This window comes from Porites lutea, chromosome 1 (assembly GCF_958299795.1).
Source record: "Porites lutea chromosome 1, jaPorLute2.1, whole genome shotgun sequence".
NCBI lineage: Eukaryota > Metazoa > Cnidaria > Anthozoa > Scleractinia > Poritidae > Porites > Porites lutea.
The window spans coordinates 49,178,570-49,201,268 of record NC_133201.1 but is presented as its reverse complement, the minus strand read 5'-3'; the positions used below and the strand labels follow the sequence as shown (position 1 = coordinate 49,201,268).

Genomic DNA, 22,699 nt, shown 5'->3' with positions numbered 1-22,699 from the left:
TCCCCATTCCCCACCCAATGCAATGTTGAAAGATCAAAGAAATTGTGGCTTGACAGTTTCAACACTGTCCATGGGGTGGGGTGAAGGACTTAGGAGGTGCATTGTTAGTTGCGTGCGAATGTTGATTTGGTGTGTTTTGAAAAGCATTAGAACTTTACAGCTGTCCCAATACATTTGTCCATGATTGAAGGAGCATGTGACAAACATCCTGCATGCTGTTAGGACTGGAATGTAATATATCAAAGCCTTAGTTCTTACAGTGCTCATAGTTGTTTGGTTTGTCTTGAAAGGAGGGAACAAGAGTATGTGTCTGGTTGGCCTTTTGAATAAGTGTAAGACAGCTCAGGGACAGAGACTGTTGGCGCAGTGGGTGAAACAACCTCTCATGGATAAAAACAAAATAGGTGAGTGCTAAACCTTAAGGCTGCAGCCTCTATATGCGGAGGTATGCAGTCGTTAATACAGGCAAATAGCCATATACCTTGCAAATCTACCTGTACAGTAAAATAAATAAATGGGGGTTGAATGGTTTGGTTCTTTTTGTTTGTTTGTTTTTAGCATAATCTTTGCCCTGGTATTCGCAGAAGGAACCTCCAAATATGTGGCAACTACTTGCAAGATGATGAAGACACTTTTGCTAGAAAAACAACTTTTCTTCAGTGTGTCTCAGGGGATAAAAATATTTCAAGTAAAACAGCTGTTTCCCTCCCTCTTACGAATTTAAAATTGTCTTTGGAAGTTTGAAATATACATGAACCTGGTACCCTTTAAACTTCAATAACAGAATCAACTATAACAATAACATTCTACTTGGCACTGGCTACTTCACTTTCTTTAGAGTTCAGTGAGATTTTACATGTTTTCTTTGCAGAGGAACGTCTTGACATAGTGGAAGCTTTCTTTGAAGATACAGAATTAAGACAGACAATTCAGGTTTGTTTGCTGTGACAGAATTTAAAGATACTAGCTCTTATAAAATTGTGTTTAACAGTATTGATTTATTCATCAGAAAGTGCTTGATATCCAATGAAGAAGATATCCTGAGAAGTAAAAATCAAATTTAATCCTAAGAAAAGAAAAATGTAGATGGAGGTGATACCCAACCAAAGCTGTTGTTGTCACATTATTTAAGTGTATTTAGTTCAAGACAGCACAGTGATCAAAACTCATGAGTGGTTCATAACCCAACTACTATTTAGGGTTGGGCACTAGCATCCGAAGTGGATGGCCTCTCAGATTTTCCTTTTAATGTCCATGGTTTCCTGGTCAACACTTTTGATCTCCTCGCATTCAATCTTATCTATGCACAATTTTATATTTTCATCTTGAAGAGTGCACACTTCAACTTGCACAATTATATCCCTCAGCCTTCCATCAATCCTGCTTGGCACTCTCTCCCTAGTTCTGCCTGCTTCAGGCTTAATCAACTCCCCACATGCTGAGGGAAAATTTAGGCCCTCCTTCCGCTGGTGTGGCAGGCTGTGGGAAGGACTCTGCCCTGTGACTCCCCCTAAACTGTGAGCCACGTTGTTGAACACTGCTCCATCTTCGGTGCTGCCAATGGTGGCCTGATGAAGACTGTGAGATAACGTGAACAGGTTCTGGAAGGAAGGGTGCCCTGATCCCGCATTCCCTCTCCTTTTCATGAAAATCTAGTATGCTGGCTAATCCTGGCTGCAAAATACATACATTAAAAAACACTAATAATTGCTGTAAAAGCAAGTAAGTGTAAGATGTAGATTGGTTTTTTCGATTGATATTTTAAAGTTTAGGTGTTGCAAAAAAGAAATAGCTTTTTATACCTTAGTTTGATGAAATGGAGGGGAAAAGAAGGAACAAAGTTGCACTCCTTTAACACCACATGGTGTTCAGTAGTCTCTGGTAGTCCACATAATATTTGAACTTGTTTGCCAACACATGTACTATATAACATGCTTTATGACTGTCTGACTTGGGACAATGTCTGAGTTCTCAATTTATTTTTGTTTTTTCTCTATGTCATTGTAGGAGGAACTTCGCAAAGTCCCTGATTTTTCCAGATTGGCTAAGAAGTTCCAACGACTTAAAGCAAATTTGCAGGTACCCCTCTTGCAAAGTATTTCCAGCTAGATGATTATTGCACATTACCTTTCTTTTTTATGGTTATAGTAATTTTCTATACACATGACTGTTTCAACAGGACTGTGTTAGAGTCTACCAAGCTCTTCACAGGCTTCCTTCATTTATTGAAATTCTTGCTGGTTATGAAGGAAATCATCAAGGACTCATACGAGACTGCTTTTCAACTCCTCTGAAGGTGATTTATATTCTTTCCATTGTTTTTTTTGTTGTTGTTTTTTGTTTTGTTTTGTTTTTTTGTACCTGACCCCAATAATGGTATGAAAAGTAGGTCTGTCTACTTTATTCATGTTTCCTTACCTTGGATTCAACTACACCTTTTCTTTTCAAAAGTTAATTCTGAAAACATCGTCAACATCATCATGCTTAACTGAGTCAACATTCAGATGCAATCTCCTCTTTCATACATGATATTATGATAGTTTTCACGATTATAAAAAGTGTAATTTAGAGTAAAATGAATTCTAGTTTTGGGCATAGCCACACTTGGGTTAAACTGCAACTCAACAAACAGAAGATAGACCCCTTACATTTGCTGACCTTTGCTCAAACCCTTGGCTCTTTTCAGGTGTGAAACTGTAGAGTTGCTAAGTAACAGCAGCTTTAATTATATCATTTTAAAAAATTATAGCTAGTAGGCTTGTTACAGCTTCTGCCAGTCAAAGTAGATGCAGGTTTTGTAGCTTTGCAAAACCGGTATTCAACACACCCTGGATTCCAGTTTGTCCCACTGACTTGCTGTTATTTATTAATACTGGTAAGTAGAGTGCTTTTCCTGATTTTCAGGATCTTGTTGAGGACTTTCAAAAGTTTACTGAGCTAGTGGAAACAACAGTGGACCTTGAGCAGGTGGAAAATCATGAATACTTAATCAAAGCTTCTTTTGATGAAGGCTTGCAAGGTATGGTGGTGTTTCAGACTAAGGAGTGAGTTTTTGGTGTCTGTTACAATGCTTGCTTCAGCCGGTCGTTTCCTCGTTCAAAAAGTAAGCATGTACTGAGAAATCCTTGAATGAATTTAAGGGCGCTTTCCATTTGTCATAACTGGCTGGCTGGACCATTGCCATACCAGTCAGTTAGCAAACGAACTCAGCTTTTTCCAAAGTGTTTTTGCTGAAAAACCATCTCCTTCATGCATTTTGAGATTTGATTGATCTGGCTCGACAGTTTTGATTAAAAGTGAAATTTTCATTACCACAAAAAAGGTCTGGCCGGTCAGTTCTGGCAAATCGAAAGTGCGTAAGTCTTAGATTGGGTGGAGAAACAGATTTGGTTTTCTCATGAAGAGAAGTGTGGTGTCACCAAAGTTCACATTAGTGAAATTGGTTGGCATATTCAAAAAAAAATTGTAAATTGGTGGGGAGATATAAGCACAAATATCCTCTGATAACTCCATACAGATTCTTCTAACACTGGCTTGGATCGTAATGTCTACGATCTATAGGTCTATTTTAGAGTGATTTATATGGCCTTTAGAGCATGAGAGTGCTTGATCATTATGATCTTTTCAAAATTGCTCTTTTGCTCTGTGTTGTATTGCAATAGATCTGCTTTCTGTTTATTTGTTGTATAAAGTGTAAAAAAAAAACATCAGAAACTTTTTGTTACACCTTTTCCATAGAATGTAGAGAAAAAATGGATGAGATTTTGGAAGAGATACCAGTGGAACTAAATAAGGTTCGTATGGTCTTGTGGTAAATAAACTTTTCATGTTGTGAGTGAGAATTTCGTGAGCTTTAGTTGGTTATTAAGTATTAGATCCATTTTGCTTTTTTTTTTTGCTGTGCCATAATACAGGCTGCCAGGGACTTGGGCCTAGAAGCTGGAAAATCAATAAAGCTAGAATCTAACAACCAGTTTGGCTATTTCTTCAGGATAACAAAAAAGGTGACTTAATGTCTCATTTGTGTCATGGTTTAATAATATGTAATGCTTATAGAAACTATTGTGCTGTCCTCAATGTTACGTTTGGTGAATGTCAAATGTTGGTCGAAAAAAACTGAAGTACATAAAAAAAAACTCACGAACCTGTTCAACATCATGCTTTTGGGTGTTCCACTTTGAATTTGATAGTGCGATAAATCTCTCAGAGCAGAGAAGAGAACTAGCCCACATATTATAAGCAAACAAATCAAACTCCGGCTACATTGGAGGAGGGCAAGGTCGTCTTGCCATTAAGCTAATTCAGTACTTACCAATGTAATTTTAAAAAGTTAGAGCAGACTAAGGCACTTGCGTCTCTCAGATGCGCCACAAACTTTTGCAATTTTGTTGGTCAGATCAGCAACCTGCATACCTAGTTAACCCCGTGCTCTAATTCATTTTCTAGTAGGCAAAATAATCAATTTTGTTTATTGGGGAATTACTTTGTCTCCGTGTTTTTATTGTTTGATTCTTGATTCAAATCTGCAGGAGGAAAAAGCACTCAGAAACAGCAAGCGGTTCACTACAATAGACACACGGAAGGATGGAATAAGATTCAACAATTCTGCCCTGCGTCAGCTGAATGAACAGTTCCAAGGTTACAAAGAAACTTACAATGATGTGCAAAGTAAACTGGCCAATGAGGTGATCAAGGTGGCAGGTATATGAAATGTCTTCAGATCAGCTCACAATTTCTCTACACTGTTCTACATATTGGCCGTTTTCACACTAGAGACGGATTCGGAACTTAAGCAACAACGACGGCAACGGCGACGGCTGCGAAAACGTTACTTAAAAAGTGAGTTCGCGCTGCTTCAAACTTAATCCATCTCGTTAACTTTGCGAATTGTTGGCGAATTTTTCTGGAGTTGAATTCTAAAGGAGTGTATGGTAGTTCAGGAAAAGAGGAAGAAAGTCGTTGTGTTCCGTTCCCTCCTCCACAAAACGTGAATTTAGGAAGTTTCACGTCGTAATCGTTCAAAGACTGCACAGAAATGTACAAAACGTGTGATGTACGTACAAGTTGTTGTTTTGCTAATACAAACCTGTTGCATTTTTGCCGTTCTCGTTGCCGTCGCCGTCGTCGTTGCTTAAGCTGCCTATTTTCCATCTCAGACAGATTCTCCGTTGGATAATTCGCGTCAGACAAGTAATTCCTGTTAATCTGAAAATGGAACAGTTTTAATTGTGGACGAATAATCCGTCTCTAGTATGAAAACGGCCGTTATGTTTCTTCTGGCAATGAAGGGAAGAATTTGTGTTTAAAAACAATTAAAGTTTATCTTTTGGTAATCGATTCTTTTACTAGTTTGATTGTACAGCCTAAAGGTCAAGTCTCAATAGAATCCAAGCTGTAACAATTGCCTACTAAAATCCTTTGCAGCTAAATTTCGCCTCTGAGTTAGACTACGAGTAGTCCCCCATTTTTTTCGCGTGGGATGATTTTCACGCGCGCTCGCGTTTCGCTCGCTCTACTATCCCTGAAGAAAAATGGGGACTACTTGTAGTCTACCTTTGACTAAACGATTAACCGCCAAATAAGGAGAACTCTTTCCAAAATACGCACTTTCCTTTTTTTTGTATCCGCATTGGATTATAACCTTGTACGCATCAGAGCCTTGGGTCTGGTTAAAAAAAAAACAGCTCGGAAAAAAATATGGCCGAAGTTGCCTTGAAAAAGTGTACGTACGTATAAACTGTAGGCGGCTCAAAATGTTATGTTTTTTTTTTTCTGCAGGAGGATACAGTGAACCCATGCAAATGATGAGCGACATCATCGCACAAATTGATGCTTTAATAAGGTAACTTCCCTTCTGATGATGCACCGTGAACTATGACACTCCACTGTAGCATATTTAAAGAGATGTCTGTACCACTGACTGATCACATCGACGTCATTATGTCGTTGAAAATGCACTAGACCCTGATGTGTGTTCCGTCAAGTTATAAAGCACGCGACCTTCATTGTGACGGTCTGTGACCAATACACAAACAGCCTTTTGAGGGGACATATTTAAAGGACAAAGTTATAGAACAGAGCATAATGAACCAGCTAACTTTTTCGTTTAAAAATGCCTTTCAAAACCTCTTAAAAATTTTGGAAGATAGTTAGAATAAAGCCGATACTTGTAATTGATGATGAGTGCAAAACAAAGGGAAAAAACGGACTACTCACAGTATTATGTGAAACAATTATTCCCTGGTAACAGATAACGCACTCTAAACACTAAGCTACTGAGAGACTTATGTTAAGCACTTATATATGTGTATATATATGTGACTCGCTTCTTACATACTGCTTAGATGAGGAATTTTAATGAGTACGGGAAAGTCGTTGATCTGAAACTGAACCTGTCAAGAATGATTAAAACATCTTTTAGTGTAACTAAGCACCCACGGGGGAATGCTTTAGGGTATCTTTAGATCTGGAAATATTTAGCAATTTCAAGCAGTATTATCAAACGCTTTTGTACCTTCAGCTGGTTAACGAGATGACAACTGCAGAATCATTCTTTTTCTTGGCTCGCGAGTCTTCTTACTGTTTTCTGTCCCCAAAAAATAATGGTTTAGCTTAGCAAAGATATCTTGTTCACACAATGCAATTTAATGTAAGTATTTAATGATACATGTAATATGTTAATCTTTTCTTAATGTTTTTTCATTAGTTTTGCGCATGTGTCTGCCAATGCTCCTATTCCTTATGTTCGTCCAAAAATAACTCCTAAAGGTATGCTATGGTAAATAAGTTACCCTTAAGCAAATGAACTAAATTGTCCATTTAAACCAATTATCAGAGAGAAATAACTGTTACTTTTAGTGTAAAGACAATTTTCGTCACTGCAGTTCAGTAGATTCACTGCATTTTTATTTGTTTAATACATAAATAAATACTCCAGCTCTTACTATACTACTTACCATTGATAATACACAGATGAGGCTACAATTATTTCTGCTAAATTCACTTAGTTAAGAGCGACAAATTATCACTGCTTTCATAGTTATCGTTGTGGCAGCCGGAGAACATTTTTGCAGCTACTTAACCTGGAGCCCTTACAATTTTTCACAAACCCTTTGGTCGAAAATTTCGCGTCTAAAATTTAAACGGTTAAATTTGACTTCGTGTCAGGAGGACTCTTTACAAGTGTAGCTAAGTCACCTAATGAGACTAAAAATATTAAAGAAAAAGTATCGTTTAACACGGCTATTCATATTTTCTATGGCTACCCAAATGGAACGGCGGGAACCATTTAATTTTCCAATTAGAATGTTCGATTTCCGTTGGAATGGTAAATACCCGTAGTAACATGTTAGAATCTCCCTGTGTAAAGCAACATCTTTCACTACACATTTTTTCATTGTTTAGGGGAAGGGCACATGAAGCTTGAGATGGCTAGGCATCCATGTCTTGAGGTTCAAGATGATGTGGCGTTCATTGCCAATGATATCACACTTGAACGAGGTATAGGAAAACTCTTTAAGTCATGCACATCTGTGTTAACCCTTTGAGTCCTAAGAATGATCAGCATGAAATTTCTCCTTGTAATATCAATGCTTTATAAAGCAAAGTGGTCGTGAGCATTGAGGACATGATCACAAAAGACAAATCTTATTGATACTTCAACAACTTCTCCCCACTACTTTCATAGGCCAACAAATGAGAATTGAATTCTGATATTAGGGTTTAAAGGATTAAGTGGTCATCCTTGGGGAATGGCCCTCTGACTGCTTAATAATGGTTTGACCCTCCTAAAAGAAAGCCACTTAGGTGATTAAGGGATTTTTTATCTCTTTTTCTACCAAAATAAAATAAAATTCCGACAATTACATGTCATGCAAACATGTATTAAGAAAGATTCCCTAAAATAGGTGTCACCCCAAATCTAGAAACCTTGCTGAATGAACTCTGCAGACACCACAACTAGTACACAGTTATTGACAATGTTCGTTTACGTTTTTTATTGTAGGTGAAAAAGAATTTTTGATTATCACGGGGCCTAACATGGGAGGCAAGTCTACCTACATCAGACAGGTTTGTGTACTGGCTCTCTTCGTTCGAACATAATTGAATCAGTTGCTTTGTGGTATCCAAGTGATAGACTAACATTCCATATGGGTATCGACGCGGTACGCCTTATTTTCTGGGCTACAATGTGTTTGTCATTCAAACGGGATCTTGTTTATTTTTATCCTGTTTTTGTAGTTACATCTCACTGCAATACATGTTCTGTCTTACTCAGTTTTTGCCCTCTAAGTTCTCGAATACGGTAGAATCCCAGGGTGGTTTAAAAGCATCCGAAGTCACGTATTCCCAAGTAACGTCACATGACGACACGGCTTCTTCGTTCCAAGGGAAGAATGAGTCGATTGGTGTGCACAAATGGGGCAAATCCGGCAATATCTTTGCACAGAAGTGCTTTTAGTAAATGTGTACTTTTAGTTGAGAGAGTAAAATTTGTCAAGTTTTGAGCGTAGATAATGTCGAGAAAGCTTTATTCGATGATTACTTTGTTGGGAAAACCGACTGGGCCCTCAGACGTAATTACTTACGTCTGATGTCCAAACAAAGAATTTGACTCGTATAATGGTTATGTTTATTCCGAAGTTGGGTTTTGTTCAACTCCAAAATTTGTATGATAATTTATATTTAGCCCTGTTCGGGAGAAGATTTATTAAAATTGCTATTTGGTACGGTTCAGTTTATTCAGTTTCGCATCCTAAGTCCGAGGTCTGACTCAACAGACGATATTAACTTAATGTAGGTCGACCCAAATTAAAATTTGGTTCGTCTAATGAAAAATTCGACCTGTGGCCTAGGCCTTGGTGATATTAATGTTAGTAACCTTTCTCCAGACAGGAGTGATAGTACTGATGGCTCAGCTTGGATGCTTCGTGCCTTGTAACACTGCAGAAGTAACCATCACCGACTGCATTTTAGCTCGAGTGGGGTCTGGAGACAGCCAGTTAAAAGGGGTCTCTACCTTCATGTCAGAAATGCTGGAAACGGCTTCAATATTAAGAGTAAGAGGAAACGTTTAATTTACTTATTGCACTGCGTTTAGCCTCTTCCCTAACCTGCGATCCCAAAGAAAAAGGGAAGGAGGACCGCCTGATCGAAGGTTACCTGTTTTCGTCTTTTCATTGTTGCAACGATTTAAACGACGATAACTTTTTTGTGCACTTTAAATCACCAAAACGGTTCCTGTTTATTCTTACTTGAATTTTTGGTTAACTGATCATTTTTTGGTTAAATAAATAGTACTGTGTTTTGCCGAGGAATAAATTTGCAAACCTAATCGCGTTTTTCCAATCGTGCATCTCTAAACTTGATAGCCCTCTCCCCCGCAGACGTCTCTTTGTGCCGTAGGGAGACTGGGACGAGGGAAATAGTCTGTGGTCCAAAAAGACCTCCATAGATCCTCTTAAAAAATTCTGCAACTAACAAAATTTTGCCAAATAAATACCCCTAATGCATGTTGATTTCCGACAAACCAATTTACCACCAACAACTGTCGTTTTAATATCAAGGCAGTGGAATTGAAGAGAATACCCAAGTACAAACAGTGCAAATGTAAAGAGTGAATACCCTTTATGTAACAATTTATATATATCTTAGTCTGCTACAGAAAATTCGCTTATCATAATCGATGAACTGGGAAGAGGTACCTCGACTTACGATGGTTTTGGACTTGCCTGGGCAATATCACAGTAAGTTGCCGAACTGTTTTTGTTATTGGTGTTATTTTTTATTTATTTCGTTTTGTTCCGTCAGCGTTACCCTGTGAACAGAGCCCCTTTTTGTGTTCTTTTTGATCGAGGAAGAGGAAAGGAAGCTGTGCCTGAATCGTGTCAAGCCTTTGAAGTCTCCACAGCCCAATCTTCTGGACTAGTCAATCTTGTTTTATCTCGTCAAACTAGCGTTTCGAGTGTCATCATCCGTTTATTGATAACCAATGATCATAACTAAGCCCGATGTACCAAGTGCACGGCTATTAGGCCTGGGTTCGAAACTGTATCCTAGCAACATGCAGCGCATGCTCAGCAAAAATCTTACTCGATTCGAGTTCGCCAAGGGAGAAGCAACAACGACGGCGATGGTTGCAAAAACGTCACTTAAAAAGTGAATTCGCGCCGCTTCAAACTTTATCGGGCTTATTCCGTCTCGTTCAGTTCGTCAAATGTTGGCGAATTTTTTTTTTGAATTCTGAAGGACTGTATCGAAGGTCACGAAAAGAAAAAGAAACGTCCTGCCAGCGTGAAATAAGGCACTTACACGTGATAGTCATGCAAAAACGGCAAAGAAATTACAAAAAAAAACGTGATGCACATAGAAAAGTTGTTGCTTATCGAACCTATTGCTCTTTTGCCGTTCTCGTTGCCGTCTTCATCGTCGTTGCTTAAGCTCCCTAAAATCGAGCAAGGGAAATTAAGGTTCTACTAGCAGGGTACGTCAGCGTGAGAATTGACGTGTTTCTTGCAAAAAGGAGCCTTCAATGTTGAAGAGAAAATATATCTAAATATTACTCGTCACCTAGTGGCAATAAATCTGCCTGCCGTCGTGACTAAAGCGCAATTATTCTCATCCACTTATAAGTTTTCATAATTTAACTAGCCCCTGTCGTTATTTAGGTACATCGCTACCAAGATCCAATGTTTTTGTCTCTTCGCAACTCATTTCCATGAACTCACCGCTCTAGCGGATGAAGTTTCAACAGTTACCAACCTACATGTGACAGCTATGACCTCAAGCGGGACTTTAACTCTGCTGTACAAAGTAAAACCCGGTAAGACGATTGAGTTTTAGAATAACCATACCGGCAAGGCTGCAGTATCATCGGGCAGCTAGAAAAACTGAAGCCGGATTTTATCATCAACACAACTGCCTATCAAGAACAATTGCATTTGCGATTTGTGTAAATGTCTTGAGACAAAAGGATTTGGAGACAATTCCGCAAAAAGAGCGATTTCATTCTCGAAGTTTTTAGAACCAAAAATAGTATTTGACCTCCTTCGTTCATTGTTCCATTTTTGACATCTGCCTCAACGATGTCGTATTCTTGTTAGGGACAATTATATGAGGTGAGCCTGCCCGGTAGACCAGGCAAGCCCGCTTTGCCGGCTTAGCTCGGTTCATGCATTGTTTCCTCTCGTTTTGTTTATATGAGAAGGCAGACTGACCCGCTTGCTGATATCCCGGTTGCTCGAGCCGAGATCTTGGCAAACGGGCTAGCCTGCTTTCTCTTATAAACACAACGACATTTTTACGAGGAAATAAGACGTGAGCTGAGCCAGCTTGGTAAAGCGAGCCAGCCTGGCTAACCGGACTGGCTCACGTCATATAAACAGTCCCTTTCAGGGCTCATTATCTAATCCTCAACCAATAAAGCCATGTGCAAAATTATCAAGTCGTATCATTCAGTGTACGTTAAGGTGGAAGCTGTAGAAGCAGTCAATTCGGGAGTGTCATTAGACTTTTAAAGCGATTTGTTTATTGAGTGTCGTAGAACTTCAACCTTGACCAACGTAACTAACGAGCCAATCACTCCCTCGTGCAGACAAGTAGGAACCAATCAGGAAACGAAGCAGACTCGCAAAGCTGGCGCCAAGCGCAAAAGCGCGAGAAAATGCGCGAGATGGTTCGTAGATTTTAAAAAATTGTGATGCGAGAACTTTAAGGAAATCACAAAGCGTAGCAATAGAAAACCTAAGCAATTTTAATAGTGAATTAATTACATCGTTAGCTCGGCGTGTGAGTTGGATGAAGCAAAAGCGGTTAGGGCGAGCGAGCAAGATGGTTCTATCTTTCCCACTCGATCCATGGATTCGACAGGAGACAGGCACTCTGGATCGTATGTTTTATCTGGTATCAAGACAGGATCGATTCCAACACAAGAAATCTTCTCAAAGTAACGTTTTTTCACGTGGGGACCGAGCGTGTTCGCATAATCTGAGAGAAGATATCCCGCCATGTTGAAATTTTCAACACCAACATGGCGACTCAAATTTCCCGCGAAAAATGTGAAATCATGTGATTACGCTCTATATTATTAATATGTCTAATCAAATGGTGACGAGTAAAACAAGGAAATAATTTCACACGCGTTTGAAATTATTCCCTAATTTTACGAGTATACCAGTTGATTACCTATTAATATCATGGGTCACGAATTACGGTAGCAATCTTGGATTTTGGACATGTTTATCCTGGATCGTATCGATCGAGAACTCCACTCTCTCAATTGTTTAGACCTTAAATTTGGCTTATAAAGTTCAGAATTTTTCAGACTTTTTCGGAAAATACCTGGTAGAATCCTTCTTGATGTTCTCTTGTGTGTTCAGGTTTTCTAAAGCGTCTTTTTGTGCCCTGACATCTTCATTCACGGCATTTTAAAACTTCTTCGCCATCTTGACACTGAAACGTACGGAAGGGTTGCCATGGCAATTTTGGAATTTCACATGTGAAATTGCAAATTAACGCTGAAATTTTGCGCCAAAATTAAGGAGTAATTCGTCACCTATGATATTAATAAGTAATCACATGATTTTTCTCCTGCAATTTGGAATAAATAAACACTTGTAAATTTTTCAAAGACCACAAAGTGCACTCGCCCTACAGGCTCGCGCTCTTTTGTTGGTCTTTGAAAAATGTACTCGTGCTTATTTATTCCAAATTGCACTCGAAATCCAAACCGCTTTCTTTTGGCAATATAAGTAATCTACTATCGACCAAGCTTTTTCGATCACGTGACGATACTGGATATTGTCTCCGTTCTTTTGTCGCTTAAAGTGAACCGCTTTATTCACTATTGATCTATGTGATCACAATTTTTTTCTTCTACTGAAGGTTTCCTCATTTTATTTTATTTTTTTTTTAATGTTTTCTTTTATTTCTTTTATTTCATTTTTTTTTTTTCAGGTGTCTGTGATCAGAGTTTTGGTATCCATGTTGCCGAACTCGCGCACTTTCCAACGCGTGTGATTGACGTAAGTGTGACGTTTATTGTTGTGTGGGGGGTTTTGCGGAAGGAATGCATTTAACTTAGAGAAATTCGTCAACCTTTACGCTTCCAAAGGTCCAGGAACTGAAAAAGTGGGAAAAAGTTCGAATTCCTATTTTCTAAAATGTTTCAAATTTTAAACAAAAAATTACAGCGTGGAAGTACTACTGAAGAGGTTTCATTTGAATGGACACACCATAGGATTACTTCCACAAACTCAAAAGTTATAACTAGATAGTATGAAAGTTATAGCACCGTGTGAAAGTACTGCTGAAGAGGTTTCATTTCAATTCTAACCCCAAAGAATTCCATCGACTTACCTTATAGTTAGAGGTACATGCTTAAAAGATAGTGCCATTTGTAGTGCTAGTGTTAGTGTTCAGTACACACCATAGGCCCCTTAAGTCCACAATCAGAAGTTTTTTAAGAGGTCCTAAAGCTAATGGGTCAATTAACGTATGTATTTAAAATAACAGAATGTACATAAAACTTATTTTAGATATACGGGGGGAAATCATCAGTTACGATAAAACAAAAGAAAGAGAAAATGCCTTTCAAACATTCCCGGTGCGGCGCGCGCAAACCGTTGGGTACATTGTTAATACATGTTGTAGTTAATATTTGAACTCAGGTTGTTTTTGATTTTCTTTTGTTTTTGGCTATGGTAATGTATACTAATGAAGTTGAAACAAAGGAAAAATAAACATTAACTGAGGTAAAAAATTAACTACAACATATACTTTAGAAAAGCAATGTTCCAAGTATACTACCTTGAGGTACGCCACAATTAATGATGCGAGCAGTTGACAGTTGCCTACGTGCCTTACTGGTCAGCTTAGAAAGATCCTGTCTGTAGATCTTAAGCATACGTCGTAACACGAAAACATAGAATGTCTTGGTTGTAATGAGTAGTTTTCAAACACGATTCTCGGGACAAAAACATAAGTCAAGCCCTCACTGGGACTTTAACTAGCGTGATTGGAAAAAGCAAATTTAGTTGTGCTTGCTTAAACACAACACAACCCTTTGATTAACAAATCACCTGCCAAAGTGTTTCAATTTTTGCACACGATATGACGTATTTCAGTTGGTTTGTAATGTTTATTGAATCGGGACGCTTTGATCTATGAAACACGTCTATACGCTTAATTGGCGACGTGCGTCCCCCGAAAAATAAATTTTAAATCTTGAGTGAGTCAAAACTCTTTGATCTGCATAACACACTGATACGTGCTTCGCCCTGGAAACAAATTGAAGCCTGCATTGGATCGCTTTGATCTGACGTGTTTAACTGGCAAGGAGCGTCATTCGAACGACAAAACAAATCGTTATTTGGGTCATAACTCTTATTACTATTTAGGTCGGAACTCTTCAAGACATGGCAATACTCTTGATTAACAATCTGCGTCACTGGGAGAACAAACATAGCGCTATTTGGGTCGAAACTCTTTGATCTTCAAAACATGCTAATACCCTTAATTGACAATGTGCAACATTCGAGAAAACAAGTATATCGCTATTTGGGTCGAAACTCTTTGATCTTCAAAACATGCCATTACTCTGAATTAACAATGTGCGTCACTGGGAGAACAAACATAGCGCTATTTGGGTCGAAACTCTTTGATCTTCAAAACATGCCAATACCCTAAATTGACAAGGTGCGTCACTGGGATAACAAATAAAGCGCTATTTGGGTCGAAACTCCTTGATCTTCAAAACATGCCAATACTGTTAATTAACAAAGGGCGTCACTGGGAGAACAAACATAGCGCTATTTGGGTCGAAACTCTTTGATCTTCAAAACATGCCAATACCCTAAATTGACAAGGTGCGTCACTGGGATAACAAATAAAGCGCTATTTGGGTCGAAACTCCTTGATCTTCAAAACATGCCAATACTGTTAATTAACAAAGGGCGTCACTGGGAGAACAAACATAGCGCTATTTGGGTCGAAATTCTTTGATCTTCAAAACATGCCAATACCCTAAATTGACAAGGTGCGTCACTGGGATAACAAATAAAGCGCTATTTGGGTCGAAACTCCTTGATCTTCAAAACATGCCAATACTGTTAATTAACAAAGGGCGTCACTGGGAGAACAAACATAGCGCTATTTGGGTCGAAACTCTTTGATCTTCAAAACATGCCAATACCCTTAATTGACAAAATGCATGTCTGGGATAACAAATAAAGCGCTATTTGGGTCGAAACTCTTTGATCTTCAAAACATGCCAATACCCTTAATTGACAAAATGCATGTCTGGGATAACAAATAAAGCGCTATTTGGGTCGAAACTCTTTCATCTCCAAAACATGCCAATACCCTTAATTGACAAAATGCGTCACTGGGATAACAAATGTAGCGCTATTTGGGTCAAAACTTTATGATCTGCGAAACATGTTAATACCCTTAATTGAGAACATGTTTTGCGGACAAAAGAGTCCCGCCCAAATAACGTTGTATATCCCGAATGACAAACATTCTCAGTTAACAAGAAAAACGATTCAATCACGCGTCACATCAATTACTAAAATTACGATAAACTTAGCATGAAAAAAGAAACGCATTAGAGACCCTTAGATCCGTGGACGACTGCAAGAACAAGGCTCTCTCAACACTGAGTAGGGCGCGCACGTTCAACCTCGTCATTAGATCCAACGGCGCAACAGCAGTGAGAACGTCGCTTAAAAAGTGAATTTTCGTTCTTTCAGTCTATATCGCAATTATTCCTACCCACTTACTTTGTCAAATGTAGGCGAACCCTCCTGGAGTTGATTTCCCAGGCACCATATCCAAGTACAGTAGGAGAAATAAAATTTCGTCGCTGCTTGTTTACGTCCTCCGTAAAACGCGAAATTAGGCATTTTCACGTCGTAGTCGTGCAAAAACGGGCAAAGAAATGTACAAAATAGCATGGTGCACGTGCAAAGTTGTTGTTTTGCTAATCAAACCTATTGTTTCTTTTTTTGACGTTGTCGTTACCGTCCGCGTCGTTGGATCTTACAGTCCCTAATTTAGTAGTAAACGCGATAGTCCTCATCATTCTGCTTTGGTTTTTAGCGAAAATATTGTAGTGACGGGAACTAGTTATCAAATGTTAAAAGTTTTGTCTTTTTGTGATCGGGAGAGGGCTTAACCTCCTTCAATGAAAACAACTATGCTAACCTTTTTTGGTGAAAAAAAAATAAAATTACTCTTTCCGGGGATGCCTGTTATTTGAGAATACGTGAAAAAGTGTTGAGTAGTCCTTGTGGTCTTCCTGGTTCTCGAATCTAAAGGTCGCAATTAACACTTCACAACAATACAAAAATACACCACACCACAAAAATACACCATACCACGCTAGTTAATAACAAAATTATTAACTGCCACCTGAGAAATACGGTCTCAAGACCAAGAGAGGTGATAACTTACCATACTGAGACAGTGTGACAGTGTGCGTCATTGGGGCGAACAAATAAGCGCCATTTGAGCGGAACTCTTTGATCTAAAAAACGTGTCAATACCCTTAACTGGCAATGTACGTCATTGAGGTGAACAAATAAGCACCAATTGAGCGGGACTCTTTAATCTGCAAAACGTGCCAATACCCTTAATTGACAATGTACGTCATTGGGGCAAACAAATAAGCCCCATTTGAGCGAAATTCTTTAATCTACAAAACGTGCCAATACCGTTAATCGAAGATGTGCGTCATTTGAGCGGAATTGTTTGATCTACAAAACGTGCCAATACCCTTAATTGACAATGTGCGTCATTGGGGCGAACAAATAAGCGCCATTTGAGCGGAATTCGTTAATCTTCAAAACGTGTCAATACCTTAATTGACAATGTGCGTCATTGGGGCGAACAAATAAGCGCCATTTGAGCGGAATTCTTTAATCTTCAAAACGTGTCAATACCTTAATTGACAATCTGCGTCATTGGGGCGAACAAATAAGCGTCATTTGACGGAATTCTTTAATCTTCAAGACGTGTTAATACCTTAATCATAACTATAACAAAATTCTCAAATCTGATTGGTTCTCAACTGCCCTGATTTCAGCCTTAATAGGACAGTTTAATAGGACAGTACGCGTCATGCCTAAGTAATTGGACAGTACGCGCCTTCACGCGCGCGCTTAAATGGCTCTTTTTTTCATAGGTAGCGAAAAAATCTTGGAATTTCTTGTGTTTTGATTTTAAAAGAGCCCTATATATCACAAATTTTGTTAAAGTTATGATTAATTGGTAACAGAACTTCGTGTCGTCCAATTCGGTCTGTAATCATACTCGTGATTAAACAAATCGGACTCCCGCTACGCGGTCGTCCGATTTTGTTAATCACTCGTATGATTACAGACCGAAGTGGACTCCACTCAGTCCTGTTACCATTACTAATTGACAATGTGCGTCATTTGTGCGAACAAATAAGAGTTATTTGAGCGGAATTCTTTAATCTTTAAAACGTACCAATACCCTTAATTGATAATGTGCGTCATTGGGGCGAACAAATAAGCGTCATTTGACGGAATTCTTTAATCTTCAAGACGTGTCAATACCTTAATTGACAATGTGCGTCATTGGGGCGAACAAATAAGCGTCATTTGAGCGGAATTCTTTAATCTTTAAAACGTGTCAATACCTTAATTGACAATGTGCGTCATTGGGGCGAACAAATAAGCGTCATTTGACGGAATTCTTTAATCTTCAAGACGTGTTAATACCTTAATTGACAATGTGCGTCATTTGTGCGAACAAATAAGAGTTATTTGAGCGGAATTCTTTAATCTTTAAAACGTACCAATACCCTTAATTGATAATGTGCGTCATTGGGGCGAACAAATAAGCGTCATTTGAGCGGAATTCTTTAATCTTTAAAACTTGTCAATACTTTCATTGACAATGTGCGTCATTGGGGCGAACAAATAAGCGTTATGTGAGCGGAGATCTTTGATTTACAAAACATGCCAATACCATTAATTGGCAATGTGCGTCATTGGGGCGAACAAATAAGCGTTGGTCATTGGGGTGAACAAATAAGCGCCATTTGAGCGGAATTCTTTAATCTTTAAAACGTGTCAATACCTTCATTGATAATGTGCGTCATTGGGGCGAACAAATAAGCGTCATTTGAGCGGAATTCTTTAATCTTTAAAACGTGTCAATATCTTCATTGACAATGTGCGTCATTGGGGCGAACAAATAAGCGCCATTTGAGCGGAATTCTTTGATTTACAAAACGTGTCAACACTTTTAATTGACAATGTGCGTCATTGGGGCGAACAAACAAGCGCAAAGAAAGAAGAAAGAAAGTTCTTTTGGAGTCGAAGCAACACCATAATACCTTTAATTGACAAATGACGTCATTCTGAGTCTGATTGGCAGCCTCAATTGGGTCAGAAGTCTTCGATCTTCAAACACGTCAAGACGCTTAATTAGCTACGTGCGTCATTTGGGAGGTAAAATCAAGTCTTGATTAGGCTGAACAAGAATGAAATTCAAGGGACATTTGTAGCATTTGCCACATTTGGATGGTGAATTTTAGGTGGAATCATGGATTCACCTAAGTTTGTCCAAGAGTGTATTTCTGTTCAACTAAGAGAAGAAGTCCCCATCGTTGGAGAGAAGACAAGATGTTCACCTCCTTCAATAGCCAAGAATCGCAAGTTGGATTCAACGGCCGACTACGTTAGCGTTAATGGGAGTTATCACCAGATCACATTGCCGACTCTTACAGAGGGAAGTAACAAGAGATCCTTTTCTTGCAGCGAAGTCTTCAAGATAAAGGGAATGGCCTTCAGGCTTTCCAAAGACAAGATAGACGCATTGGAAACTGACATCTTCAAACCACTTAATTCGTGTGAAATTTTGTTAGCTAGAATAAAGGCCAGCGATTTTAGAGGAATAACGGTCACTTCAATTCATGAACTGAACAGTCTCTAAGCTTTAAGTTATCTGTTTAAATGGCTCTTGTAATCAGTTAAGGTATTTAATGTATGACGTCCGTTCTAAGTCAGTTCCTAAAAATCTCGATAAGTTTGCGAAAATCAGTACAAAAGATCATTCTAATACGCGATTATCAGCAAAGAAGTGTTTCTCTGTCAAATTCTCCAGAACTGCAAAATGAGAAAGTCTTTTACTAGAATTGGTGTGTCTGTTTGGAATTTTATTCCACTTTCTGTTAAAACTCTCAACATATATAATTTTTGTAAAAAATAAAATCACTACTCCTTACTCGAGAAAAGGTCTGTCTACTAACTGTTGCTTTTCTTTTTTTGTTTATTTGTTCTGTTTTGCTTTACTGGCGATCTTTAGCCAAAGGGAGTTCAGGACAAACACCAATAGGCCATCTCCGAGTGAAAAAAACTCTCACATTCAAACCCGAGGCCTTTCTTGTGAGAACAAATTTTATTTGTATGAGAATGAAAAATGATTTTCATATCAATGACTATGCACTTAGCCTCGCTTTGAAACAGAGGCTTGGGACAACTCGGAAATGGCTTATTGAAATCGTGACTCTATTGTTTATTGGCTATGACGAAGTTGCTTAGGAAACTGGGTCCAAATTCGTCCCCCAAAACAGTCCTACAATGCACTTCGACACAACACCTACAAGCAACCCCCCCCCCCCCCCCCCCCCTACACTCAAATCAAGGATGAAGCAATGCAAAAGCCAAAACGCTCCATTTTCCCATCCTTGATTTAAGGGGAGGGGTGGGGGGCGGGCACAAATTTCCCATCTATTTTGTCCAAGATTGTAGCAAGCTGTTTTCTAGTATAGCCTCAAAATTGCCAATTAAGGAAATCTGAAAATCTTTTAATGATTTCATTGCAAAACGCATTTGGAAATTTTCTCTGTCTGAATAAATAATGCTTAATGCTCAACCCGCACAGGCCTCCAATCTGTAATATTCCAACGGAGTATAAACTATCAACGTCCTTAAATTGACTTGCTCCAGCCATGTTTTAGGCCGACTCAACTCCACAGTCAGTCAGTCAGTGCGCGGCCTTCTGTGCGGGAGGTTCCGAGTTCGATTCCCAGGTGTGACCACAAATCCTTGCTTAGACTTCTTTCCTTTCCCTGAAGTTTTAAGTAGCTTTAAATACTCGTGAAACGGAGCGCTGATGGAGGTAAAATGAGCGCACTGTCGGCCTCATTTTAGTCAATTTGAGTACTGTCGGGAGTTACCGACGTAATTTAAAATAGGGACCTTTATCTTAACCTTTCTCTTCGATAGACGTTTTTTATAATAATACACTTTATTTAAAGAGAGTAGCACGGAATAGTTACAGAAACTAGTAAACTTGTGGCCCTCTAAAGTTTTAGCTTGTAAGTTTTGTTTTCCCATTTCAGACCACGTGGTGGTACCCCAGAGAACTGTTTTTTTTTTCAAATTGCGTCTTATGCAGGTGCATCCAGTTGCCTTGGTATGCATAATTTATGAAAAGACAAAAATCAAATTCCCTGGGAAAAAATCACGTGTTCTGAATTGGGAAAACAAAACGTACAAGGTAAAAAGGTGTATTGTTACTTTCTATCGTCAGTTTGCTAGACAAAAAGCTGCAGAACTGGAAGATTTTCAAGGAAGTACCGCGCCTTTGGGAGAAGGAGTTTTGGGTTAGTCTAAGCAGATAATAAACACATATGCTGTTTTCAGAGTGGTAATGTTTGTTGCCACCCTAATTATAACTAATGGCAGGGTGACACGATGACGTTTATTGACTTCAAAATTCAATGTGTACAATACTTCGAGTGTTACTTAAAAGTGCAGCAACGTTTTCACCTGAAAAAAAAAACTGATAACGTTCGTCCCAGGAAAAAAATTCCATCGCGAAGTTTTCTTTTTCTATCAATACTTGAATATGTCAACAGAACTGAGTAGTACGGCATTAAGTTGGATGTCACTAACACAAGGAACATGGACGGGCAAAAAGCAAAATAACGGGAGAATGAAAAATGAGTGCAGGACAAAGAATGGGTGACGGGTTACTGATAGGACTAGGGTTGACGTCAGCTTTTCTTCCTATTTTTCATTTTCTCGGCGTCCCCAGTCCCCCGCCCCTGTTCCTCGTTTTAGTAACATGTTATTAAGGTTAAGCTTAGTAACTGCTTACCTTAAAGTAAGAAGGACTTTGTTCACCCTCACAAACGGTGCCTCAGGAAAGTGATGCTCAACAGTTCCACTTACATTGCTGAGTTGAGTTTCGATAAGCTATTGCGGAGAATAAGCTACCACGGCGGCAATGGTAGCGAAAAACGCCTCTTTTAAAAGTGAATTCGCGCTAATTCAAACTTGATTCTAAAGGAATGTTTCTAAAAAAATTGTTGTCTCGTTTTCATGTCCTCCATAGTCGTGTAACAAGGACAAAAAAGTGTACAAAAAAGCGCGAGTCGCGTACAAAGTTGTATTAAATCCACACTGTCATAAAATTGTTTGTGTCTTGTAGACTCGGACAGCGGACTTTCCCCAGCAAAAAGAAGGCGTTTAATCAAGCAGGTAAGTGTAACCTGCGTTCAGGCTTTTATCTCTTACAGATGGTCTTCTTCAGGCGATAGTGTTGAGGACTGAAGAATTCAGCAGTTGATGCGCGTACTATTTATACGAAAATTTTGGTAAAAATTTCCCATTAAATGGGAGTGGTATTTTTTTTTCTTTTTGCTCCCGGCGAAGAGCTGTACCATGTACAAAATACTGGAGAGAGCAAGCCTGGCAGTGGTAAACAAACAAATGGGAAAAAGGTAACACCTTGGAAGGTGTTACCTTTTTCCGAAGACATTCCACTGGGATAAACGGTTTCATTTGAATTCTCCCGGAATTAGCCGATTTTCCGTACAAATGGTAAGCTCTCCAGTAGTAAGGGTCAGTGATAGTGACTATCGTCGGTGAGGCAAACGGTAAACAAGCCCTATCATAAACAAGCCACAATAAATGATCTCTTTCATGATTATATTGGGATGTTTTTGTTTGGCTGTTTGTTGGTACTTTGTTACTTCTTTTCATCCGGTAGTTGCTTTGGTTGGCTGATGCTTGATTTATCAAGGGCTAGATTACGTAAAAATCGGCTGTAGTGTTATCTATTTGCCACAACTCGCTTTTTTTTCTTTTTTAGGAAGGGGAAGAAATTATCAAAGATTTTCTAAGTCAGGTGGCGAAGTTACCCATTGAAACCATGACAGACGATCAAACCACGCAGGAAGTATCAAAATTAAAGGAGGAAGTTCTTGCAAGAAGTAATCCTTACATACAAGAGCTTTTGGCCAAATAAGAAGCCCTAACGGTCAACGAGCTAGTGTAGTATTTAAATGTATTCCTAGAGACTCGATGCACTATACTCAGCGTTTTCGTTGACAGTGGTGATAATGCCTTCTTGTCACTTCTTCACTTCTTGTGACGGAAACTTGAAAAAGTTAAAACTGCAACTTACAATGATAGATGAGATACTATTATTAAGTTTTATAAAGAGATTGTTACATATAGGCAGAAGAATCTGCAGATTTAAATATGCAAAAGCAGCTATTAAATAAAATAAACTTCCTTTAGACGAAGTAGTTTATTTTATGCCTTACCAGGTGCCTAGGCCTCACTATTCCGCTCGTCTTATGCTTTTCCGATCACGTGGTCTGAGCGAGTTTCCTGGCCGTTGCATACAAATCACATTTACCTATTCTCACGAAAAT

At 38.9% G+C, this 22,699-nt stretch overlaps 1 protein-coding gene across 1 annotated transcript in view; it reads left to right on the top strand.

The window, feature by feature from the left end:
* Window positions 1-22,495, top strand: part of LOC140953676 (DNA mismatch repair protein Msh2-like) — a 34,908-nt gene extending 12,413 nt beyond the window's left edge. The window contains exons 12-30 of the mRNA XM_073403088.1: window positions 291-404; window positions 872-933; window positions 2,008-2,079; window positions 2,180-2,296; window positions 2,905-3,019; window positions 3,739-3,794; window positions 3,915-4,004; window positions 4,530-4,701; window positions 5,779-5,842; window positions 6,707-6,768; window positions 7,405-7,500; window positions 8,006-8,070; window positions 8,892-9,059; window positions 9,655-9,746; window positions 10,668-10,822; window positions 12,955-13,022; window positions 20,566-20,638; window positions 21,469-21,518; window positions 22,132-22,495. Coding sequence (XP_073259189.1) covers window positions 291-404; window positions 872-933; window positions 2,008-2,079; window positions 2,180-2,296; window positions 2,905-3,019; window positions 3,739-3,794; window positions 3,915-4,004; window positions 4,530-4,701; window positions 5,779-5,842; window positions 6,707-6,768; window positions 7,405-7,500; window positions 8,006-8,070; window positions 8,892-9,059; window positions 9,655-9,746; window positions 10,668-10,822; window positions 12,955-13,022; window positions 20,566-20,638; window positions 21,469-21,518; window positions 22,132-22,287 — 1,847 coding nt within the window. The 3' untranslated portion in view covers window positions 22,288-22,495. The remainder of the gene's footprint in view (window positions 1-290; window positions 405-871; window positions 934-2,007; window positions 2,080-2,179; window positions 2,297-2,904; window positions 3,020-3,738; window positions 3,795-3,914; window positions 4,005-4,529; window positions 4,702-5,778; window positions 5,843-6,706; window positions 6,769-7,404; window positions 7,501-8,005; window positions 8,071-8,891; window positions 9,060-9,654; window positions 9,747-10,667; window positions 10,823-12,954; window positions 13,023-20,565; window positions 20,639-21,468; window positions 21,519-22,131) is intronic.
* Window positions 22,496-22,699: the final 204 nt, after the last annotated feature.